The 21,908-nt window shown below is 44.1% G+C and overlaps 1 protein-coding gene across 9 annotated transcripts; it reads left to right on the top strand.

The window, feature by feature from the left end:
- The first annotated feature begins 113 nt into the window (after positions 1 to 113).
- NQO2 (N-ribosyldihydronicotinamide:quinone dehydrogenase 2) lies at positions 114 to 19,485 on the top strand. Of its 9 annotated transcripts, none has more exons than XM_085052007.1 (7): positions 114 to 1,010; positions 1,194 to 1,246; positions 2,352 to 2,516; positions 3,386 to 3,516; positions 4,473 to 4,586; positions 5,992 to 6,084; positions 6,963 to 8,231. In XM_085052007.1, exons 1-7 carry the CDS (start codon positions 961 to 963, stop codon positions 7,134 to 7,136), a joined length of 780 nt encoding a protein of 259 aa, XP_084908133.1. In that variant the 5' UTR covers positions 114 to 960; the 3' UTR covers positions 7,137 to 8,231. The 9 variants fall into 9 exon arrangements, with proteins under 9 accessions (XP_084908133.1, XP_084908139.1, XP_084908132.1 ...); XM_085052006.1 differs by lacking the exons at positions 1,194 to 1,246; positions 2,352 to 2,516; positions 3,386 to 3,516; ... (1 more) ...; positions 5,992 to 6,084; positions 6,963 to 8,231 and adding exons at positions 12,465 to 12,517; positions 13,904 to 14,068; positions 14,405 to 14,535; ... (1 more) ...; positions 16,015 to 16,116; positions 17,268 to 19,485 and having other exon boundaries at positions 909 to 1,010; XM_085052011.1 differs by having other exon boundaries at positions 948 to 1,029.
- Positions 19,486 to 21,908: the final 2,423 nt, after the last annotated feature.

Genomic DNA, 21,908 nt, shown 5'->3' with positions numbered 1-21,908 from the left:
TTCTTGATTAGCTTTTCAGAGAAAAAAAGTAATTCATCTTCTCTGGAGGGTTTGGGGCTACAAATCAAAAGTACTTTAGATAACAGCAGAGAACAGCAGAGAATTCTTCAGTACCTATAATACATCTGAAGAATAGCATTTAAGACACAAATCTGTGCCAAATTCCTCCAATAGGTGAGTCATTCATAGAGCACAAGGGTTGTTTCTAACCTATTTCTAACTTTCTAACCTGAACTAGGACCAGCAGACTGTTCTGAATGCTGCTCAGGAGGTTAGACAAGTGAAAGTTATTTTTAGTCTCTGTGGACCTTAGGAGATGCTTATGGGAAACAAACCAACCCACTTGGCCTCACTTTTCAAATTAAAGGCTATTTCACACCACACAGGAGTAAAATCTTCTAATTATCACAGATAATTCTATATAGACACCAGCTTAACACTCCATAGCAGTCAAAATAGCGCAATTTTTAAAGCAGGAATTATTAGGACCAAAAAGCAGAAAATCATCAGACCACTGGCTATGTCCAAGGCATATCCATAGCATGAAAACTTTATACAGAGCTGATTCCCTCCGTTCAAGAAATGATACAGCAGAACTGGAAAAGGGCAGAGAAGAGCACTAGGAACGACTGCAAGTACAGAACAGCTTTTGAACACAGATCGCCCTTGAAGAACAGTCCAGAAAAGAGGTGATTCAGCTGGCAAGTCCACAAAATCACCAGCGGACAGAACGGAAGAGCACGGACTGACCCTCCACTGCCACTCACAGTACCAGAACTAGAACTGAGGGGTATGAAATGAAACCAGACGAGGAGAAAAGAAAGCCGGAGCCGTGGCTGCCGGGCGGTGACGATACCTGTCCCGATCCCGCCCCGCGCTGGCGCTGCCCCAGGGCCTGCCCGGACGGGCCGCCGGAAAGAGTTGGACTCGGTGATCCCTGTAGGTCCCTTCCAGCTCCGGATGTTCCGTGATTGTGTGAAGGGCCACTCCCAGCCCTGCTGCAGGTGTGCGTCGGGCCCCGAGGAGCAGGTAAGGACAGCGCGGCTTGCTCCGGGGCCGGGGATCCGGGTGCCGCTCCGGAGCCGCTTTCCGGAGGGTGGCATGGGATCGGGAGAGGCGCGATGCACCCGGCAATTCTCCTCACACCTGTTCCTGATGCTTCTCACCAGCAAATCTCTCCTTTGAGTTCTCAGGCACTACCACATTATCGGGACAGAAGCTCCCCGGCGCTCCCCAGCAATGGCAGGTAAGGGCAAATGCGGATGAAAACGCTGCTCACTCCAGGCTGGGGCACTGGGCGCCTCAGGGATGAGACGTCTCTGCCGTGTTTAGCTGGGACACAGAGGTCTCAGTTTTCAAACGACTGAAATTGTTAAGTGAGACCTTGGAAAACTCCAATCTCTCCAAACACTGTCCAAAGTCCAAGCACTCTCAGCTCTACCTAAAGGGAGACAATCCATCAGCTTTGCAGAATCAAACTTAGCACCTCAGGGAGCCTGTGGCATCTCCAACCACTGAGCTCCCTGTTTGTTGAGAGCTGGCAGGAACAGCAAAGAGGTAACTGCTCTTGATATTCCAGAGTAAGATATGGACAGGGGCTTAAAAAGTTTGTACACACATTGAATTTCTGATAGTGTTTGACCCACAAGTATTAATAGTCATTTTTGCATAGCTCTGGTTTCATGGACACAATGCATCCTGGAGAAACAATTACCCCTTGCCATTTAGGTTAAAAATGAGCTGTTGTTTCTTCAGGTATTCAGCTCAGCTTCTACTAGTTACCCCTGACACACTGAACTTGCCTGTCACTTCACAGGTGTTGCTCTGGGCTGTGCATCCAGAAGCTGTGTCCCAGAGCAACTGAGTTCAGGAGTTGCCTGAGTTTTGTTCTTGGCAGTCAGGAACCAAGAGCTACATCTTTTGCAGATGATATCATTTTCCAAATCCCTATAAATTTCCATCTCTGGTTACTCATAAAAAACTGCTGTCCTATACAAAATATTGCTTCATTCCTTCTTTACTTAAAGGAAGGAGCAGTGGTTTGCTGATGTTGGCCAGTGTGACCTGCTATGGAACACCCCCCCTGTACACTGAGCTCCACCTAGGAAAGCCCAGTGTAGCACAACATTGCTGGGCTGGGCACATCCAGCAATTAGTGCCTCAGGAGTCACTCACTGCTGCTGAGCAGGAGTCAAATGCTGCTACTCACTCCACTTTCACTGGTTTTGTGCCACTGGGAAAGGACACTACAGAAAGAGAAAGGAACAAGTCCCAGCTCCACAAACTCTTCTGCATCTGCCTCCTAGATTCCAAATTGTTTTGTAGTTTTGTGGTTTTGTTTCTGCCTCCAGGGAAAAAAGTCCTGATAGTCTATGCACATCAAGAACCCAAGTCCTTCAATGGATCTTTGTTGAAGATTGCTGTGGAAGAATTGACCAAGCAGGGCTGCAGTGTCACGGTGTCGGATTTATATGCCATGCAGTTTGAGCCCAGAGCAACAAGAAATGACATTGTTGGTGAGATCAGCCAAAATACACCTTTTTTCATAAAACAGTGACCTGTAAGCCCCCCTTGAGGTATCAGAAGGCTGACAAAAGTCTCCCTGAAACCTTCACCAGCTCTCAGTCTGTCCTGATAGGAGAGCTGCTACAGCCCTGGTATCATCAAGAGTTTAATAAGAAACTTATTTCGTTAATAAGAAACTTATTCATGACCATACATTTGCATTTCTAAAAGTCCACTCTGAACATAAACTTCATATCACAGCAAGATTACTGACAGGGAAAAACGCATTAGCACATGTCCATAAATCAGTCTCTAAAGTCCATTTCTCATGGGGAGGAAATGCCTTCAGATACCATTCTGGGACTTGCTACAGTTTAGTTCACGAGGCTACTACTGCCTCAGTCTTCTGCTGGAGACTGATGATCTGCTAGATGAATCAGTAGAGCCAGTCAATACTGGTTCCCTATCCCTTGATGAATTTCCCAGTTATTGAGGCTGGAAAGCAGCTCCATAGTGCTTGCAAGTGCATGATGGCATCAGTAAACCCTAAGGCAGAGGCAGAACAACTAACAACATTCTCTTAAATCTTCCACCTAGATAATGAAGTCCCAAAGCAAGCTTAGGCACTCATATTGCACTTCCTATGTTGCTACAGAAAGGTGAAGGTTTACAACTCTGAGAATCTACATTCTTCTCCATTTTAAAATCAAATCACCATCAGCTGTGATGATGCTCAATATCTACCAAAGAAAAGAAAGTGGGGAAAATGGAAAGCAGTAACTCAGTTTAGAACTGTAAATGGCTACCTGTATTTATCTCTTATCTGGCTCTGATACTGGACACAGTATCAGAGGGCAAAGAATGACTTTTCTACCCACAGGTCGCCTGCACAACTCGGAAGCATTCAACTATGGTGTGGAAACCTGGGAAGCTTACAAGAGAGGAGCTTTGTCCAAAGACCTGGTTGAAGAGCAGAAGAAGGTGCAGGAAGCAGACCTGCTGATTTTTCAGGTCATTATTTTAAAACAGAATTCAGTTGTGATGTTCACTTTAGGTAGCAGTACAGTAAAAACTACAGATCAGTAGTACAATTATCTGGGTCATTATTACAGCAAATCCAGTAACTGAGTAGGACAATGATGCAGGTTGAAACAACAGCCACTCCAGGAACTCCCCAACACTGGGAAAATCTTCCTGGATGGATGCTCAAGGATATATATGACCATGCATAGTAGGCAGGCTGGCAGAAAGCAGAGCAAAAATTATTTTCTGGGTGAATAGCTGGAGGCAGCCAGCAAGGTCAGGGAATTGGGCTGTCCCAAGTACACTGCTCTCATTTGTTGCTGAATTGCAGAAGCACTACTGGGAATTTCCAATAGATCTTTACAGCCCATCTCTATTCCCCACTGTGCCAGTTCTGTCCCCTGTGTCTATAAATCACAAAGTACTGTGAAGGGAAATAGTAGCCTTACATTTCTTTGTGTCCCTGTTGGCCTCAGACATGGCTCAATGGCATGACATTTACAGGGTGTGAAAGTAAGTCTTTCTTAAAATCCCCAGCATTTGTCAGCAGACTGTCAGATCAGAATTGATAACGAGGTGTCAATCCTGCTAGTAAGATATTAGATTCTTTTGCATTTCAGCCAGAGGAGACATGATTCTTTACAGACTTGAGTCTGAATTAAGTGGCACCCTCCTACTTCATCATATTCCAACTTTAGTCTGGATGGAAGCCCTCACCTGCCCCATGGTGTTAGAGTCCTGTAGATGCTCAGGTATGGCCCTGAGGTTACTCCAAATAGAAAGCACTTCAGTTCCTTTTGCCAAGCATAGTTCCTGCCCCTCCTGACAAAAAGCTGGAAGAAGGCACACACAGGATCTGAGCAGGTTCAGAGGACAGGATTTAGACCAGGCCTAAGGGCGTCCCAGAGTCTCTGTGCTAACCAGGTAATTTGCTCTTTGCCTAGTTTCCTTTGTTTTGGTTCAACATGCCTGCAATCCTGAAGGGCTGGATGGACAGAGTCTTGGTCCAGGGCTTTGCTTACGATTTGTCAAAGGCATATGATGGTGGTTTGCTCCAGGTACATTTTTGGAATTGTTTTATTATTGTCAAGGTTTGCACCATGATCTTGGGGGCCCTGGTTCTTCTTTTCCATTGCAGTTGTTTAAAACTCACACTTTACACTGTTCTGAAATGTTGCTTTGGTAACATGTTGAGTAACTACCTGGGTTGTTCACACTGTCTGGAGGATGGGAAAACAAGGAGACTGCAGTTGTTCCTAAAGATTTAAGCAATCTCCTAGAGACCTTTACTTGGCTTGCTATACAGGCTTTATCATTTATTAGGAGTATCAGAGTGCCCTGGGATAGCACACGGCTTGCAAACAGTTTAAATCAATCCATTTCCTATAACTACAGTCTGTCATCCTTCCCACCACCATAGGACTGCTCTTGTCTGTAATGACTGACACGGTAGGTGCCAAAGTCCTATTCTGGAATTAGATGTTAAAGGTTGAACTATAAAACTTAATTAGAAATCTGAAATACCCAGAGTATGAGCCTCTGTTGCAACTATCTATTTTGCAACTATCTTTTCTTCTCTCTAGGTTTTAATTAGAACTTAATTATTTAAGAACAATATCTCTTGATGTCTATCCATACATTTTTAATTCCCCACTGCACTGAGAATATCCCTGGAAAATTCTGGCCCAATGTTTGATGGATCATATTTGGTAACAAATGCAGCATCAAAAACCAATCAATATTAATTTCACATTTCTGTTTGCTACATGTTAATGTCTGTTAATTCTGATCTTCTTAACAATTCCAAACATTTCAGTTGCCTTAAATTTCAGAAAAGGCTGCCTCGCTGACATAAATAGGCATGATCCCCAATGATCACAGCTGCATATGGAGTACAGGCTCAAGACACTTGGGATACTGCACTGGGAAAATGTTACTTCAATTACAGAAGCTAAAACTTCTGAATTTTAGAATCTTCTGAGCTAAAACTTCTGAGATGAGAGAAGCTAAACAAATAGCTGACAACATAGTCACAGAAGCAGAAGAAACATGGTGGTTAAGCAAGCCCAAGTTTGAAGGGGTGCTTTAGCAAAAAATTTCTGTAGTCAGAGGGGATAGGAATAAAGATTTTTCACAGTAACAGAGGGCTTTCCAGCCACAGTTTTCCAGGTGTTGCATAAGGAAGAACAAGGATCAGCCCTCCTTCATATAAGGGTGTCAGACACATAATTCCTTTTCTTTTTAATCCATCTCTGCCCAAAGCCCAGACACTCAGGCCATTGATGTAGTTGTATGACATCAATCTTTGCCTCAAAACTGCCAATCCTTGTAACATGTAAGAAGGATGAGGACACCCCTTCCTCTAGAAATCCATGCTGTCCAGGTTCCCACAAATATGTCTAGAACTATTCAGCCACTCTTCTTTAAAAATGCCTAACTCAAGCACCACTTTCCTTATTCTAGGGCAAATTATGCCTGTTTTCTTTCACCACGGGAGGAAGCAAAGAGAAGTACGCAATCAGAGGTGATATTCGCTATCTCCTATGGCCCATGCAGGTATACTGTATGACTATTTGGTTAGTGTGTGCCTTACCTTTTACTATTCCAGCTATTTATAAACAATTGTTTTATTGATTATTTTATATGAAACATAATAAGAAATCATTTTCCAAGAATCTGCAGGTTAGAAATTGGGCTCTAAAAACCTGAAACTACTTCAAATGTTCACAGAGTTTTAAAGTTGGTTTGTGCCCCTTCCTCCAGCTTGGAATCTGGGGAAAGCTTCTACTGTCAGCCTTTCCAGTGTCTTTGCTGTTACAGGATTTCCTTTAGCTTGGCCATGCCGGATTTCTTTTCCCCATGGTCACCCAATTCATGTAGGATGGGAGAGGAGTCATGCATGATCTCCTTCCCACTGCAAATACCATCTGCCTACCCCTGAGGAGCTGTCCACCTGTAGATATTGCAGGTAATTGTCACAAAAACTTGAAACACAATGCTGAATTCAGAAATACACAGAAGGAAAATGGCAAGATAAATTGATTCCACAGGCACAAGACTTCCTACAGAATCATTTGGCTACGCCAGAGGCAAAAGCTTGGAAAAGAAAGGAAAAAAAAAAAACAAAAAATCCAAGAAACCAACTTGGAAATAGATGTGAAACACACTGCAGTTAGGAACAATCTGAGGAGGTTCAAACTGGACAATGAATTTTAAATTGTCCCTTATCCTTGCAAATTAGACAGAGTACAACATCCAGTGAGAACGGTTCTATGGGTTTAACAGCAATTTACTTCCCTTCTTTGGATAAATGCACAGGTTTAGAGAACCTGACTGATACTGCATCAGAGAAACAGTTTCAGATTTGGATCTTCCATATTCTTCACGTGAAAGAACTATTTGCTGAGGCATTTCTTTCTTTGTTTTGCATCCAGCATGGAATCATGCACTTCTGTGGCGTCAAAGTCCTTGAACCTCACATCTGTTATGCTCCAGAGAATGTCTCTGATGAGAAGAGGAAGGAGATGCTGACAGCCTGGACCCAGCGTCTGAAGACTCTTTGGAAGGAAGAACCCATAGACTGCTCTCCTGAGTGGTATTTCAAGTAGCATTCAGATAGAAGACTACAGAGAGAAGACCTTTTTTACTCCATTATTTTTGATGGTCTATCTAAATAACTGAATGCTAATCTCCTAATTCAAATATATTTTAAGAATCTTGAATACTACATGTATCAGTTTAACTGACAATATAGCATTGATCTTCACTGATTTCCAAGGGATTCCCTTCAAGGATGGGTGCAAAATACATTATGAACTGCTCCTTACTCACTTTATATCATCCTGCCTCTTTGTGGTTGATAACACATGTGGTATTTCATGGCAGATTGTACCACTGCTGCTTGAGAAACAGTATATAGCCAAGTTTATTTTAACACTTCTTGTACCAGTAGCTACTTTTTTCTTTTACAAGGGAATATATTGTCCATACCAAACTTACCATTTAAAAGCCCATGATTGGTTGTAAGGGCTCTACATTTGTGCCTTGGAGCTATGAAACCACATCATGAGTAAGGGTTCAAAAGGATGTACCATTGCAAAGTGTCTTAAACACCTGGAAAGCCTTATGGGCAGCCTTAGGCTTTTACACATATCTACAAAGCAATGTTAAAGCTATGACAGGTACCAGAAAAGGGGAAAAATAAATGCAAATTTCATATATTGGTGTGTGCATGAATTGCCTTCCTTTGTACACTACAGCTCCCATTTATAAACTATGTAGCTTCCCATAATCAAAGTAGAGAAAAAAATGGAATCTTGTCTGCTTCCTGCCCCCTCACACCAGTCAGTGTTGGTGTTTGGGTATGGAAGGTGTTTGCTTCCTCTCCAGCATCAGTGTCCATGGGTTTCCTTGGAGGCTTCCAGCACCACCAGCTGCAGAGGCAGAATGCCAAACCAAAAACCTGCAGGAGCACTGTCTGTCTATGGGTCAGGATCTGTGGGACAAAAGGATTCTCTGGCTCTTAACATCCAGGGTTTTTACCTTGAATATAGTGGGATTATTTTTGATCTTCAGAGCTCTTAACCCTGTTTGTGCATATGGCAAGGGGTGGGTTTCTCACTCAGCTACTGAATTTTTTGCTCTGACCAGCTCACCTAACTGCTGCCTTTGCACTTTGATATTAAAAGGATGTGGCCTCAATAGGGACATGTCTCCTGAGTCACTGTCAAATGACACCTAGGCCTCTGTGCATCTGCCATACCTTCTTTGTGCCAGTCTTGTCCCACCTCAACCTCACAGTTCCTGAGGGGCTATTTGGATAATAAACACGCTGAGCCCAGACTGTGGAGTGACAGTGTAAGCTGATATACCAGACACGGAATTGCCACTGCAGGGAAAGGGTCACATGTTCCAGTTTGCTCCCATATGAAGTGAAGGGCCACATCTAGCAGAGACATTTCCTAGGAAGCAGAGCTGCCCCAAGCTGTTGCAGATTGCTGCGGGGCATGTGATCCAAATCCCTTAGGTTACACAAGGGTGGTGCTCTTGCAATGCTTTGGAAGCCATCAGCTGGGCAGTGACTGTTGATGCTGAGCCAAGACTTGTCCTTGTCCTGACATGCTTTCAGTGCCTTTAGGGCACTGTACTGGGCTGCACATGTTCTGACACATGCCTTTCCAAAACTTGGGAGAATTTTACCACATAGAAAACCAACAGAGACAGGTCAGTGGTTAATAAGGAGAGAGAATGGAAGTATTACTTTTTTAGTAGCACTGGAAATTTTATAGCCATTTTGACCTAAAGAATGATTGTCCTTCTAAAGCACATTATGCCACACATCAAAGGTCACCCTGCCAAACCAGCACGGATTTCATGAGAATGAAAACAGAATTAAGTGAGTAACTTGTAGGTACACTTCAGGCTGGGGAGAAGGGTATAAAGGAACATGCTTTCTACTTCCATTTAGTCTGGGGATTTGTTTTTTGTTGCTGTGGTCCTCCTCTCAGATGTCTAGGCAATGCTCTGATCTTTTTGTCTGATAATTTTTTCCAGAAATCATGACTGTATTTCTTTCATTTGATGTTCTGAAGTGGCAGGTCAAACGTGCTTGCAACTTCAGAACGATAGAGTAAAACAAACAGATCCCCATCTGAACTATGTTTACTAAGAAGCCTCATAGCCTAGAGAAACCAAGACTGCTGTCTTGCAGCAAGGTGCCTTTAATCCAAGTTTAAAAAAACCTGACATTTAAAGCCAGGTGTAGTTCATTCTGTAGTTTAATATTTGGTTCCTGAAGTGACATCACTGAGACGAGCTGCCTACTTGCAGAGGAATATACATCATAATAGACTAATTATGAAAATGTTGTGCTGAAAAGAGAAACAGCCAATAACAAATGCATAATGCAAGTACAACTTTTTTTAAAGAAAAATCCTACTGTTATTAGATATCTTAAAGCCTAAAGAGCACTTTACAGAAGAGATGCAAAGAATTCAAGCTGGGGCTACACTTGAATCAGTGAAGGGTAATTGTGTCTTCATTCTAAGCATATTAAAATACTCAGTTTCATGCAGCTTGAATGCACGGGAATTCCAATATGTTTGAAAAACTCCTGAAGGAGACAAAGGAACAGCTCCATCCATAGGATTGTGGAGCCAAAATACCCCATGCCTGTTTCTGAATTGCCCTTGATGAAACAAGAAAGCATTTTGTTGACATCTAACAAAAAGAATAAACCAAGACCTAACCAGCTTGTCCATGCAACAAGCTGCCAAAACCACAAATACTGTTGTACTCCAGTGAGACACGCAGAGCAAAGGTGGTTCTTCCCTGGAATTCAATAAGAATCCAAGAAAAAATAAAATTCTCTCAATGTACTCTATGCATACACCCTTGTATTTGTTGCTAGGACACAGCTCAGCATCTATGGAGACCTCAGGTAGTTGTCTTCTGAACTTAACTGCAATGAAAATTTGTGGCTGCAGTCAGTCACCAACCACAGTGGTTCCCAAGACTCTCGGGGCCTCCCATTCTGCATTCACACTTCCAAGGGGATGCAGCCCTTCTCCACAAGCATCAGTTCTGTTGGTTGCACAGTGCTGCAGTTTCTCCCAACTTCTGAGGTCTCAGAGAAATACAACACAAGTTTTGGTGCACAAGTGACCCAAAGCTAGCTAAGATCATGTCTTCTTTCTCTAAAATCAGCTCTACAGCATAATATCTTGATGGATGTTGGAGAGCAGGGGGATCAATCAGACCAGATAATGCTTTGCTTTTAGATTAAAAGGTAGATTACAGAAAGATTATAGATAAGTATCTCCTTAGAGTTTTGCCTGCCAAAGATTCCCCTCTGCAGAGTTCTGGCAGGATACAGAGACCGGAATTAACATTCCAGCATTGAGTCATCTCCAGAGCTGGAAACCTCCTGTGTCAGGGAACACTCATCCTTGCTGGGCCAGGCAGAGCGTTAAGCCAGTGACAGCCATCGAGTGATGTTCAGGTCCCTACACGACTTGCAACTCGTCAGAGAAATGGAGACAGAAAAGTCTCTAAAGAGATACCAGGCAGCAAACTATAGGAGAGGAAGGAGAGTTAAAAATTAAACCTTTTTTGGCATGGCTTACTACTACAATACAGCCCTTAAAGTTATTACCAGGAAAACAGATACAAAGTCACCTTCCCATTATGGCACAAGCTTACTGTGATTGGATTTTTAGTTAAGATTAAGGAGCTGGGTAACCATTCCAGGTAGCCTTGGTCTAGCACTGTGGAGATCTGATGCTTTTTATTCATCAGTCCCTACAATTTTTTCAATGGTACAATGAAACCTGCAAATTTCACACACAGCAATTTTCACCCTGCTGGCAAAAAATCTAGCTATATGTCAAAGGTGTGGCCTCTAAATACATACAAATGGATGCCAATTTCCACCTTTCTTTGCCTAGTACATGCTGGCAAAACCCCACTGAATGAGATTTAAGCCTTTTGAACCAAGCAATTCTTATAAGTTCAGCCCTGTCTCTTCCTGCCTTCAGCCCCATAAATAATGCGAAGCTCAAAAGTAAAAAAAACAAACAAAAAGAAAGTAATAAAAAAGCAGAAGTAAAATGTTCTCAAAAAATTTCTGTAATGTTTCGGCTTGCTAGAGAAGACCAAAACTGCACAATTGGCCTACAAGAGCCAATTCACTTTATTTAGCTGACAAATATCCCAGACCCTCTGGACTGCAGGTCCAATAACACTCTCCTGGCAATACTACACAGTGTGGATGGACACGAAATTGCTGCATTCAAACGACAGTGAGCTTAGTTTGGCAATTCAGCATTTTGTCCTGAGTTTCCTCTTTACAGTGGGTGTGATCAGCCCTTGCACATAGAGCTGCCAGAGCATTAAACTCCTGTTCTTTCTCAATACCAGATGTCTCCATGCGATGGTCATGTCTCATTTCCACTAGTTCCACTGCCAACTTTGTTTGTCTTTCTTAACTCCCACCCCCCTGCTCCCCTCCGCCAAGGACTTGGAAAAAAGCTGTTTAGTCAGTTTGTCCAAACCAGGGCAATCGCAATATCCAGGGAGAAACCTTCCTCTTGAAACTGATCGCCAAGGCTGTTCTGCCTCTCCAAACCCACAGCTGCCCACACCGTTCTGTGTCCTACTGTGTTTCCCATGAGACACCTTTCAGAGAGCTGGAAGGGATGAGCCCCCTGCTCCCGGCAGATGCACGTGCTGGCCAGCCCAAGGCACAAAGCAGACGGTACAGCCCTGGAAGAGCAGATCAGGGTAGATGGATGCTTTAGGAGTTCACATACTACCTTGCTGGGAGAAATGAAGGACGAGCTCTATACTTGGAGAAGAGCAGAGACCCCAGCAGAAAAAGTCCCCAAGCGCTGTCGGTGTCCCGCGCGGTCACAGCGGCGGGGCGCGCTCCCGGCCGAGCGCGGCCTCGAGCGGAGCCGGAGCGGCGGGCGGAGCCCATCCCGATCCCGATCCCGCCCCGCGCTAGCGCTGCCCCCGGGCCCGGGGCGGGCGGGCAGCAGGGCCTCCGGGAAGGGCTCCTCCCAGCCCCGCCGCAGGAGCGCGCCGGGCCCCGAGGAGCAGGTGAGGGCAGCCCGGCTTGCGCTGGGGCCGGGGCGTGGGGCTCATTCCGGAGCCGCTGTCCAGAGGGCGGCACAGGCCGGAGCGGCGCGATGCACCCAGCGCAGTCCCGGGCCGAGGCGGCCGTGCCGCGGCCACCAAACACTGGCCCGGCGGCCGGAGGAGAACTCCAGGGCCCGAGTCGAGGTCCGGGGGCTGCCCTGCCGCTCCCGGCGGGGCGCGCTCGGCCAGTGCGTGAGTGCCCGTGCTCACACCATGGCACATTGCCCGCTGAAACAGCGATTCTCCTCACACCTGTTCCTGATGCTTCTCACCAGCAAATCTCTCCTTTGAGTTCTCAGGCACTACCACATTATCGGGACAGAAGCTCCCCGGCGCTCCCCAACAATGGCAGGTAAGGGCAAATGCGGATGAAAACGCTGCTCACTCCAGGCTGGGGCACTGGGCGCCTCAGGGATGAGACCTCTCTGCCGTGTTTAGCTGGGACACAGAGGTCTCAGTTTTGAAACGACTGAAATTGGTGAGACTTTGGAAAAACTCCGGTCTCTCCAAACACTGTGTGTCCAAGCGCCCTGAGCTCCACCAAAAGGGAAATAAATCAGCCTTTTTGCAGAATCAAACTTAGCACCTTTTTGGAGTGTATGACTCGCCCAGTCACTGAGCTCCCTGTTTGTTGAGAGCTGGCAGGAACAACAAAGAGGTAACTTTTCCTGATATTCCAGAGGAAGGTATGGAGCACGGGTTTAAAGGGTTTATACCCGCAATGAATTTATGGGTACAGTGAATAATGTTTAACCCACACGGTTTAATAGTCTTTTTTGCATAGCTCATTTCATGGGTGATATGTAACCACATCCGGAAGCTGTGCCACAGAGAAACTGAGTTCAGGAGATGCCTGAGTTTTTGTCCCGGCAATCAGGAAGTAAGAACTACATGTTTTGCAGATCCTGTCATTTTCAATAATCCCTATAGATTTCGCCCTCTGGTTATCTGTAAACAACTACTACCCATACAAAATCTTTGTTTTCACTGATGAATGGTTTTTAAGAGAATTATTAAAATTGAATTACCTATGCTCAAAAAAACTTTGCACACACCATGGAGCACTTTGAGCACAACCTTATTACATTCCTCCATCCCAACACACCCACTTGGCTACTCAGTTTACCTCGAATCCACTTTGACAGCTGTTCGAGACACTAGTGAGTGGCTAATCTCTGAGAAGAAAATCCCGTTGCTGTCTATAGAGGTCCCTGTGATGGTGCTGAAGGGGGACAGGGGCATCATAAGCATCTATGTCATCACTTGCACAGCACTAAACTGAAAGATGTGGGGACTCCCCACTGCAGTAGGAAGGTGTTCTTAACTCTCAGAAGTTGTTTCCATGACACTTTGAGGCAATCTAAGCTGACACTACTTTTTGGGCAGTAGTGGAATCATACCAATAGAAATATTGGCTCAAGAGAAGGGGCTGGATTGTGCTGATGTTGGCCAGTGTGACCTGCTATGGAACACTCCCTCTGTCCACTGAGCTCCACCTAGGAAAGCCCAGTGTAGCACAACATTGCTGGGCTGGGCACATCCAGCAATTAGTGCCTCAGGAGTCACTCACTGCTGCTGAGCAGGAGTCAAATGCTGCTACTCACTCCACTTTCACTGGTTTTGTGCCACTGGGAAAGGACACTACAGAAAGAGAAAGGAACAAGTCCCAGCTCCACAAACTCTTCTGCATCTGCCTCCTAGATTCCAAATTGTTTCGTGGTTTTGTTTCTGCCTCCAGGGAAAAAAGTCCTGATAGTCTATGCACATCAAGAACCCAAGTCCTTCAATGGATCTTTGTTGAAGATTGCTGTGGAAGAATTGACCAAGCAGGGCTGCAGCGTCACGGTGTCGGATTTATATGCCATGCAGTTTGAGCCCAGAGCAACAAGAAATGACATTGCTGGTGAGATCAGCCAAAATACACTTTTTTTTTCATAAAACAGTGACCTGTAAGCCCCCCTTAAGGTATCAGAAGGCTGACAAAATTCTCCCTGAAACCTTCCCCATGCTGAACAACACTAACTCTCAGTCTGTCCTGACAGGAGAGCTGCTCCAGCCCCGGGATCATAAAGAGATTGATAAGAAACTTATTGACCCGACATAAGCATTTCTAAAATTCCCCTCCGGAATATGAACTGTAGATTGCAATCTGTATTTATCTCTTATCTGGGTCTGATACTGACACAGGGCAAAGACTTTTCATTTCCTTCACTTTTTAACTTTTCATTTCTACCCACAGGTCGCCTGCACAACACGGAAGCATTCAACTATGGTGTGGAAACCTGGGAAGCTTACAAGAGAGGAGCTTTGTCCAAAGACCTGGTTGAAGAGCAGAAGAAGGTGCAGGAAGCAGACCTGCTGATTTTTCAGGTCATTATTTTAAAACAGAATTCAGTTGTGATGTTCACTTGATATCTAGGTAGCAGTACAGTAAAAACTACAGATCAGTAGTACAATTATCTGGGTTGCTATTACAGCAAATCCAATAACTGAGTAGCACAAAGACATATGTGACCATGCATGTCAGGCAGGCTGGCAGAACACAGAGCAAGGATTATTTTCTGGGCAAGGAGCTGGGAATAGCCAGCAGAGTCAGGGAATTGGGCTGTCCCAAGTACACTGCTCTCATTTGTTGCTGAGTTGCAGAAGCATTACTGGGAATTGCTAACAGATCTTTGCAGCCCATCTCTTTCAAAATTTATTCTTCTATGCACAGTGTGTACAGAGGTTTAGGGGTAGTGATGCAGCTTAGTATAAGAACCCATAAATTAGTCAAGATAATGCCTTGAAGACATGATAGCTTTGGGATGCAGTCCCATGAGCTAACTGGAAGATCTAGAAACCAAGGGTCCAACTGTTGAAGAAGTCTTTTTTGTCTCAGTAAAGGGAATTGGGGTCATGATGTGTGCAGGGTGTGAAAGCAAGTCTTAAGATCTCCTGACATTTGTCATCAGATTGTCAGATCTGGACTGATCCCCAGATGTCAATCCTACTAATAAGATATTAGATTCTTTTGCATTTCAGCCAGAGGAGACATGATTCTTTACAGTCTTGAGTGTGAATTAAATGGCACCCTCCTACTTCATCATATTCCAACTTTAGTCTGGATGGAAGCCCTCACCTGACCCATGGTGTTAGAGTGCTGTAGATGCTCAGGTATGGCCCTGAGGTTACTCCAAATAGAAAGCACTTCAGTTCCTTTTGCCAAGCATAGTTCCTGCCCCTCCTGACAAAAAGCTGGAAGAAGGCACATACAGGATCTAAGCAGGTTCAGAAGACAGGATTTAGACCAGGCCTAAGGGCGTCCCAGAGTCTCTGTGCTAACCAGGTAATTTGCTCTTTGCCTAGTTTCCCTTGTTTTGGTTCAACATGCCTGCAATCCTGAAGGGCTGGATGGACAGAGTCTTGGTCCAGGGCTTTGCTTACGATTTGTCAAAGGCTTATGATGGTGGTTTGCTCCAGGTACGTTTTTGTTATTCTTTTATTATGGTGAAGGTTTGCACCATGATTTTTGGGGGCTTGGTCCTTCTTTTCCATTGCAGTTGTTTAGAGCTCTCACTTTACACTGTATTGAAGTAATGTATCACCCCAGCTTCACACAAGGGTGTCAGCCATATAACTCCTGTTTTACAACTGATCTCTTCCCAAAGCCCAGACACACAGTCCACTGTGTAATTGTATGACATCAGTCTTTGCCTCAGAACTGCCACGTCATGTAAGGTCTGGGAAAGAAGATGTCACCCTCTCCCCAGAAATCCATGCTGTCCAGGTTCCCCTGAATATCTCTTGAACTGTTCAGCCACTCTTCTTTAAATGTGTCTTAATCAACCACCACTTTCCTAATTCTAGGGAAAATTATCCCTGTTTTCTTTCACCACGGGAGGAGGCCAAGAGATATATTCAAAAGAAGGTATCAGTGGTGATATTCGCTACGTCCTGTGGCCTATGCAGGTATAATCTATGAAAATTTGATTGTTGTTTACCTCAATTTTTATTAATACAATTATTTTTAACAATTGTTTTATTTTTATTTTAAATATAATAATTAAGTTGTCAATTCCAAAAATCTGCAGGTTGTATACTATTACCTAAAATCCTGGGAGTACGTTAAAAGTCCACAGAGTCCTAAAGTTGTTTTATCCCACTTGCTCCAGATCAGAATCTAGAGAAAGCTTATGCTGTCAGCCTTTCCCATTTCACTGCTTACAGGAAGCGAATCCTGCTACAGGATTTCCTTTAGCTCAGCAATGCAGGATTTCTGTTCCCCGTGGTTATCCAGTTCAAGTAGGATGCAGGGCAGGAGGGGAGCCACACATTACCCTGGCAGTAACAATCAACGTACAAAAGTTAGTATTCCTCTTCTCATTGCTACTCTTTTATCTGAAGTGCCAAGCATGGTTTGGGAAATACAGGTAGTAAGACAAGTTTTGCCAGCTGCTTCCTGATACAATACAACAGATGAGCTAAAATTCCATGGTCTCCTCCCCACACAGTTACCAGCTGCCTGCTACTGAGGAGCTGTCCAGCTGCAGAGATTGCAGGTCAGCATGGCAAAAATGTGAAACACAGTTCTGGCTTCAGAAATACACAGAGGGAAAATGGCAAGTTGAGCTAATTCCACAGGAACTAACCTTCCTACAGGATCTTTGGGCTGAGCCAGAGGCAAAAGGTTAAAAAAAAAAATCATAGAAGTAGATGTGAAACACGCTGCCATTAGAGGACAATCTGAGGAGTTTCAAACTGGACCATGAATTTTAGGCCATCTCTGATCCTTGCAAAATGAACAGTGAACACCTGCCTAAGAGGACACTTCTGTAGGATTAACAGCAGTTAAAAATAAATTCCAAAGAGCAGAATAAATTAAGTTGCCCTTGCCTCTTTCAGAGACTTGTATGCCATTCTGCTGAATGCTTTCAATAGTGGCTGCCTGGATAGGTAGTGAACTTCTGCTATTTTCCTTCTTTGGATAAATGCACAGGTTTAGAGAACCTGACTGATACTGCATCAGAGAAACAGTTTCAGATTGGATCTTCCATATTCTTCATGTGAAAGTAAAAGAGTAACTATTTGCTGAGGCATTTCTTTCTTTGTTTTGCATCCAGCATGGAATCATGCACTTCTGTGGTGTCAAAGTCCTTGAACCTCACATCTGTTATGCTCCAGAGAATGTCTCTGATGAGAAGAGGAAGGAGATGCTGACAGCCTGGACCCAGCGTCTGAAGACTCTTTGGAAGGAAGAACCCATAGACTGCTCTCCTGAGTGGTATTTCAAGTAGCATTCAGATAGAAGACTACAGAGAGAAGACCTTTTTTTCTCCATTATTTTTGATGGTCTATCTAAATAACTGAATGCTAATCTCCTAATTCAAATATATTTTAAGAATCTTGAATAATACATCTATCAGTTTAACTGACAATATAGCATTGATCTTCACTGCATTGTTCTTCACTGATTTCCAAGGGATTCCCTTCAAGGATGGGTGCAAAACACATTATGAACTTCTCCCTGCTCACATAAACAATATCATCCTGCCTCTTTGTGGTTGATAACACATGTGGTATTTCATGGCAGATTATACCATTGCTACTTGTGAAACAATATATGGACAAATTTGTTTTAACACTTCTTGTACCAGTTGCTACTTTTTTCCTTTACAAGGGAATATGGTGCCCATACCAAACTTACCATTTAAAAGCCCATGATTGGTTGTAAGGGCTCTACATTTGTGCCTTGGAGCTATGAAACCACATCATGAGTAATGGTTCAAAAGGATGTTCCATTGCAGAGTGTCTTAAATACCTGGAAAGCCTTATGGGCAGCTTTAGGCTTTTACACATATCTACAAAGCAATGTTAAAGCTATGACAGATACCAGAAAAGGGGAAAAATAAATGCAAATTTCATATATTGGTGTGTGCATGAATTGCCTTCCTTTGTACACTACAGCTCCCATTTATAAACTATGTAGCTTCCCATAATCAAAGTAGAGAGAAAAAGAAATCTTGTCTGCTTCCTGCCCCCTCACACCAGTCAGTGCTGGTATTTGGGTCTGGAAGGTGTTTGCTTCCTCTCCAGCATCAGTGTCCATGGGTTTCCTTGGAGGCTTCCAGCACCAGCAGCTGCAGAGGCAGAGTGCCAACTCAAAAACCTGCAGGAGCACTGTCTGTCTATGGGTCAGGACCTATGGGACAAAAGGACTCTCTGGCTCTTAACATCCAAGATTTTTACCTTGACGTGTAGTGGGATTATTTTTGATCTTCAGAGCTCTTAACCCTGTTTGTGCATATGGCAAGGGGTGGGTTTCTCACTCAGCTACTGAATTTTTTGCTCTGACCAGCTCACCTAACTGCTGCCTTTGCGCTTTGATATTAAAAGGATGTGGCCTCAATAGGGACATGTCTTCTGAGTCACTGTCAAATGACACCTAGGCCTCTGTGCATCTGCCATACCTTCTTTGTGCCAGTCTTGTCCCACCCCAACCTCACAGTTCCTGAGGGGCTATTTGGATAATAAACACGCTGAGCCCAGACTGTGGAGTGACAGTGTAAGCTGATATACCAGACACGGAATTGCCACTGCAGGGAAAGGGTCACATGTTCCAGTTTGCTCCCATATGAAGTGAAGGGCCACATCTAGCAGAGACATTTCCCAGAAAGCAGAGCTGCCCCAAGCTGTTGCAGATGTCTACTGCAGGGCAGCGAAAGTCCTTAGGGTACACAAGCAGGAAATTTGCTTTGACTCAACAGCTCTGTCATGGGAAAAGAAAAGTGAAAGATGAAAAAGAAGAAAGTGTTAAGCTGTAGGGAAAGCAGAGTCATGCCGGAAAGACTTAAGGAGAACAACTTCAAATTACCTGAAGAGAATTCAGAGGACAAATTTTAATATTGCATAGAAGATAAATCATCCTGTATTCACTGTGTTCACTTAGCAGACTATTCACAAGAGAAGGCAATTGAGGTGAAAGCAGAAGTTCCAACTGTCAAACCCATGTTACTGCTTTGGATCAATTGCAGAACTTAGTGGGTTTAACAAGTAGATGAAGAATGCCAGACTGCAGACACATGATAGCTCCCATCCACATGGTAGCACTAAGTATTATCCTGGATATATGTAAGGTAAATATCCATGGTGGTTGTGCAAGGTCACAACAAGGACCCTGCAATCTTGAGTTCTTTGCCCACAGTGGTTATAGGATAGTAAAAGCAAGCACTTCCCTTGAATACTGTCCTGGGCTCTAACTATATTTAGTTTGGGGGGTTTCCTGAGATACATGTATTTTCTCCATATTTATAAAATCAGATAATAAATATCTGCTCTGAATTTTGTAGAGCATTCTCTTGAATTCATGCTAACTTGATGCAGCCAATATATTTTAGCAAAATTTAGCAGCTCAGCTGTTTGCTTGCATGAAGCATTGGAGTGAGGAGCAAGCCTTGGAGGGTGAAGCAGCTGGTTCCCAGTAGCTCTGTTTGGTTCCTGTCAGTGAACTGTAATGCCCAGTCCCATCTGTTCTTTTACACAGTGCTCAGAGTTTTGTAGGCATGCATCACCTCCCCTCCTAAATAATCTCCTTTGCAGGCCATGGAGTCCTCTCCTGCTCAGTTGTTTTTTCAAGAGAAGTCATTGGTCCCTGGTCACCCTTGCTGCTCTTCTCTGAGCTTGTCCAGTTTCTCTATCCTGTTACTGAGAGGTGTATATGCAGAAGTATGTGCTGAGTCAACTCCGGGAGTCTTGGATTCATGTGGCTTTCCCTGCTCCATTCCTAATAGTCTGTGACATATGGTTTGCTTTAGTTGATGTTTTCCTCTCTTGTAATGCTAGATCTTGGCCATCCATGGTAATGGTCAGCTCAGGGGCCATTATTTTATGCATCAATTTAGGGTAATTTTTTTTCTTGTGTGCAATCATTTAATGACTTCAATTTCACTTTGGCTCATTACCCATTCAGTGATTATTCCAGAACTCTTTGAAATCTGTTTCTTTTCAGATCTCTTCAGAAAACCCTGTAAAGGTGGTAGAAGACTCTACAATTTTTCCAGTGGTGCAATGAAACCTGTAAATTTCATCCTGCTGGCAGTAAGACCAGCTATATGTAAAATGCCTTTTATTTTTTTAAGAATTTTATGTATTAACATTTTTGTCTATCAGTTTTAATAAGATGGCTGAGATTTTTAGTACAAAGTATGTAAATGTTAGGTTGAGATTAATGCAAGTTTCAGTTAAAGTAAAAAGAGAACTAATGAGCTTGTTAAATTTTCATTAATACTAAAATTGAAGACTTCTGCTCACATAAATTCATTATTGCGAAAAGCACTAAAAATGCACCGATCTTAATGTCCACTTCAAGGTAACTTTTCCTTCTCAATTAGAATTAAAAGATCTCACTGTAAATTCAGATTGCACTTCTGGATCAGTATTTTTCCTTTTTCATTTAATGAAGGAATGTCCTAACTAGCAACACGAAATTGCTGCATTCAAACGACAGTGAGCTTAGTTCGGCAATTCAGCATTTTGTCCTGAGTTTCCTCTTTACAGTGGGTGTGATCAGCCCTTGCACATAGAGCTGCCAGAGCATTAAACACCTGTTCTTTCTCAATACCAGATGTCTCCATGCGATGGTCATGTCTCATTTCCACTAGTTCCACTGCCAACTTTGTTTGTCTTTCTTAACTCCTCCCCCCCCCACACCCACTCCCAAGGTCTTGGAAAAAAGCTGTTTAGTCAGTTTGTCCAAACCAGGGCATTCGCAATATCCAGGGAGAAACCTTCCTCTTGAAACTGATCGCCAAGGCTGTTCTGCCTCTCCAAACCCACAGCTGCCCACACCGTTCTGTGTCCCACTGTGTTTCCCATGAGACACCTTTCAGAGAGCTGGAAGGGATGAGCCCCCTGCTCCCGGCAGATGCACGTGCTGGCCAGCCCAAGGCACAAAGCAGACGGTACAGCCCTGGAAGAGCAGATCAGGGTAGATGGATGCTTTAGGAGTTCACATACTACCTTGCTGAGTATCACAGGGAGAAATTAAAGACATAATTCTTGGGCTTCTATTGCCCTACAACGTTGATATGCTGCTGCTCTTCTAATAGTGCCACTTTAAAGCACTGTGGAGTGTGGAACAGTTCCCCAGAACGGATAAGGTCACGGTAATGACATGATCATCATCGCCATCATTTCCACGGAAGAAGGGCAAAGGGACCAACCTTTATGTAAGGAAGCTGCGTTAACTACACACCTGACCTCTGGAGGAGGATGAACTAGGTCGTTTACAGCGATCCTTTTGTATTTCTGCAGCTGGACTGTTATCTGTGTCAGTGACTCTGCTGACAAACAGAAAATCCTGCCTCTCTCCTTCCTGAACATAAAAATCCCCGTATCTCCAACGCCTAGTCTTCCATAGAGCAAGGCATTTCCAAAATGCCTCGAACTCCCAGCTGCTGTCAGTCTCGATAAGGTAGGTCTCCAGATTCTCACGATTCATAGCGGGCAGAGGCTCAGAGCCTGCCATTGCGTGGCACCGATCCAATTCCCTGAGTAAGAATTCCCCTGTGGCATCGATCCAAGCACTTATTAAGCCAGTGGCATCGTGGCACCGATCCAAGACGGCGTCACTGCTCCTGGGATCTGCCAGTCTCCACCTTCCTCGCGCCGTGGCCGCTGCTGGAGGGGCTGGTTCTTACAGGGCTGATCATCGTGGCACCGATCCAAGCACGGCGTCACTGCTCCCGGGATCGGGCGGTCTCCGC

Source organism: Lichenostomus cassidix, chromosome 2 (genome assembly GCF_008360975.1).
Source record: "Lichenostomus cassidix isolate B80296 chromosome 2, HeHo_3.0, whole genome shotgun sequence".
NCBI classification, from domain to species: Eukaryota; Metazoa; Chordata; class Aves; order Passeriformes; family Meliphagidae; genus Lichenostomus; species Lichenostomus cassidix.
The sequence above is the reverse complement of the archived record's forward strand: the minus strand, read 5'-3'. Positions and strand labels throughout refer to the sequence as shown.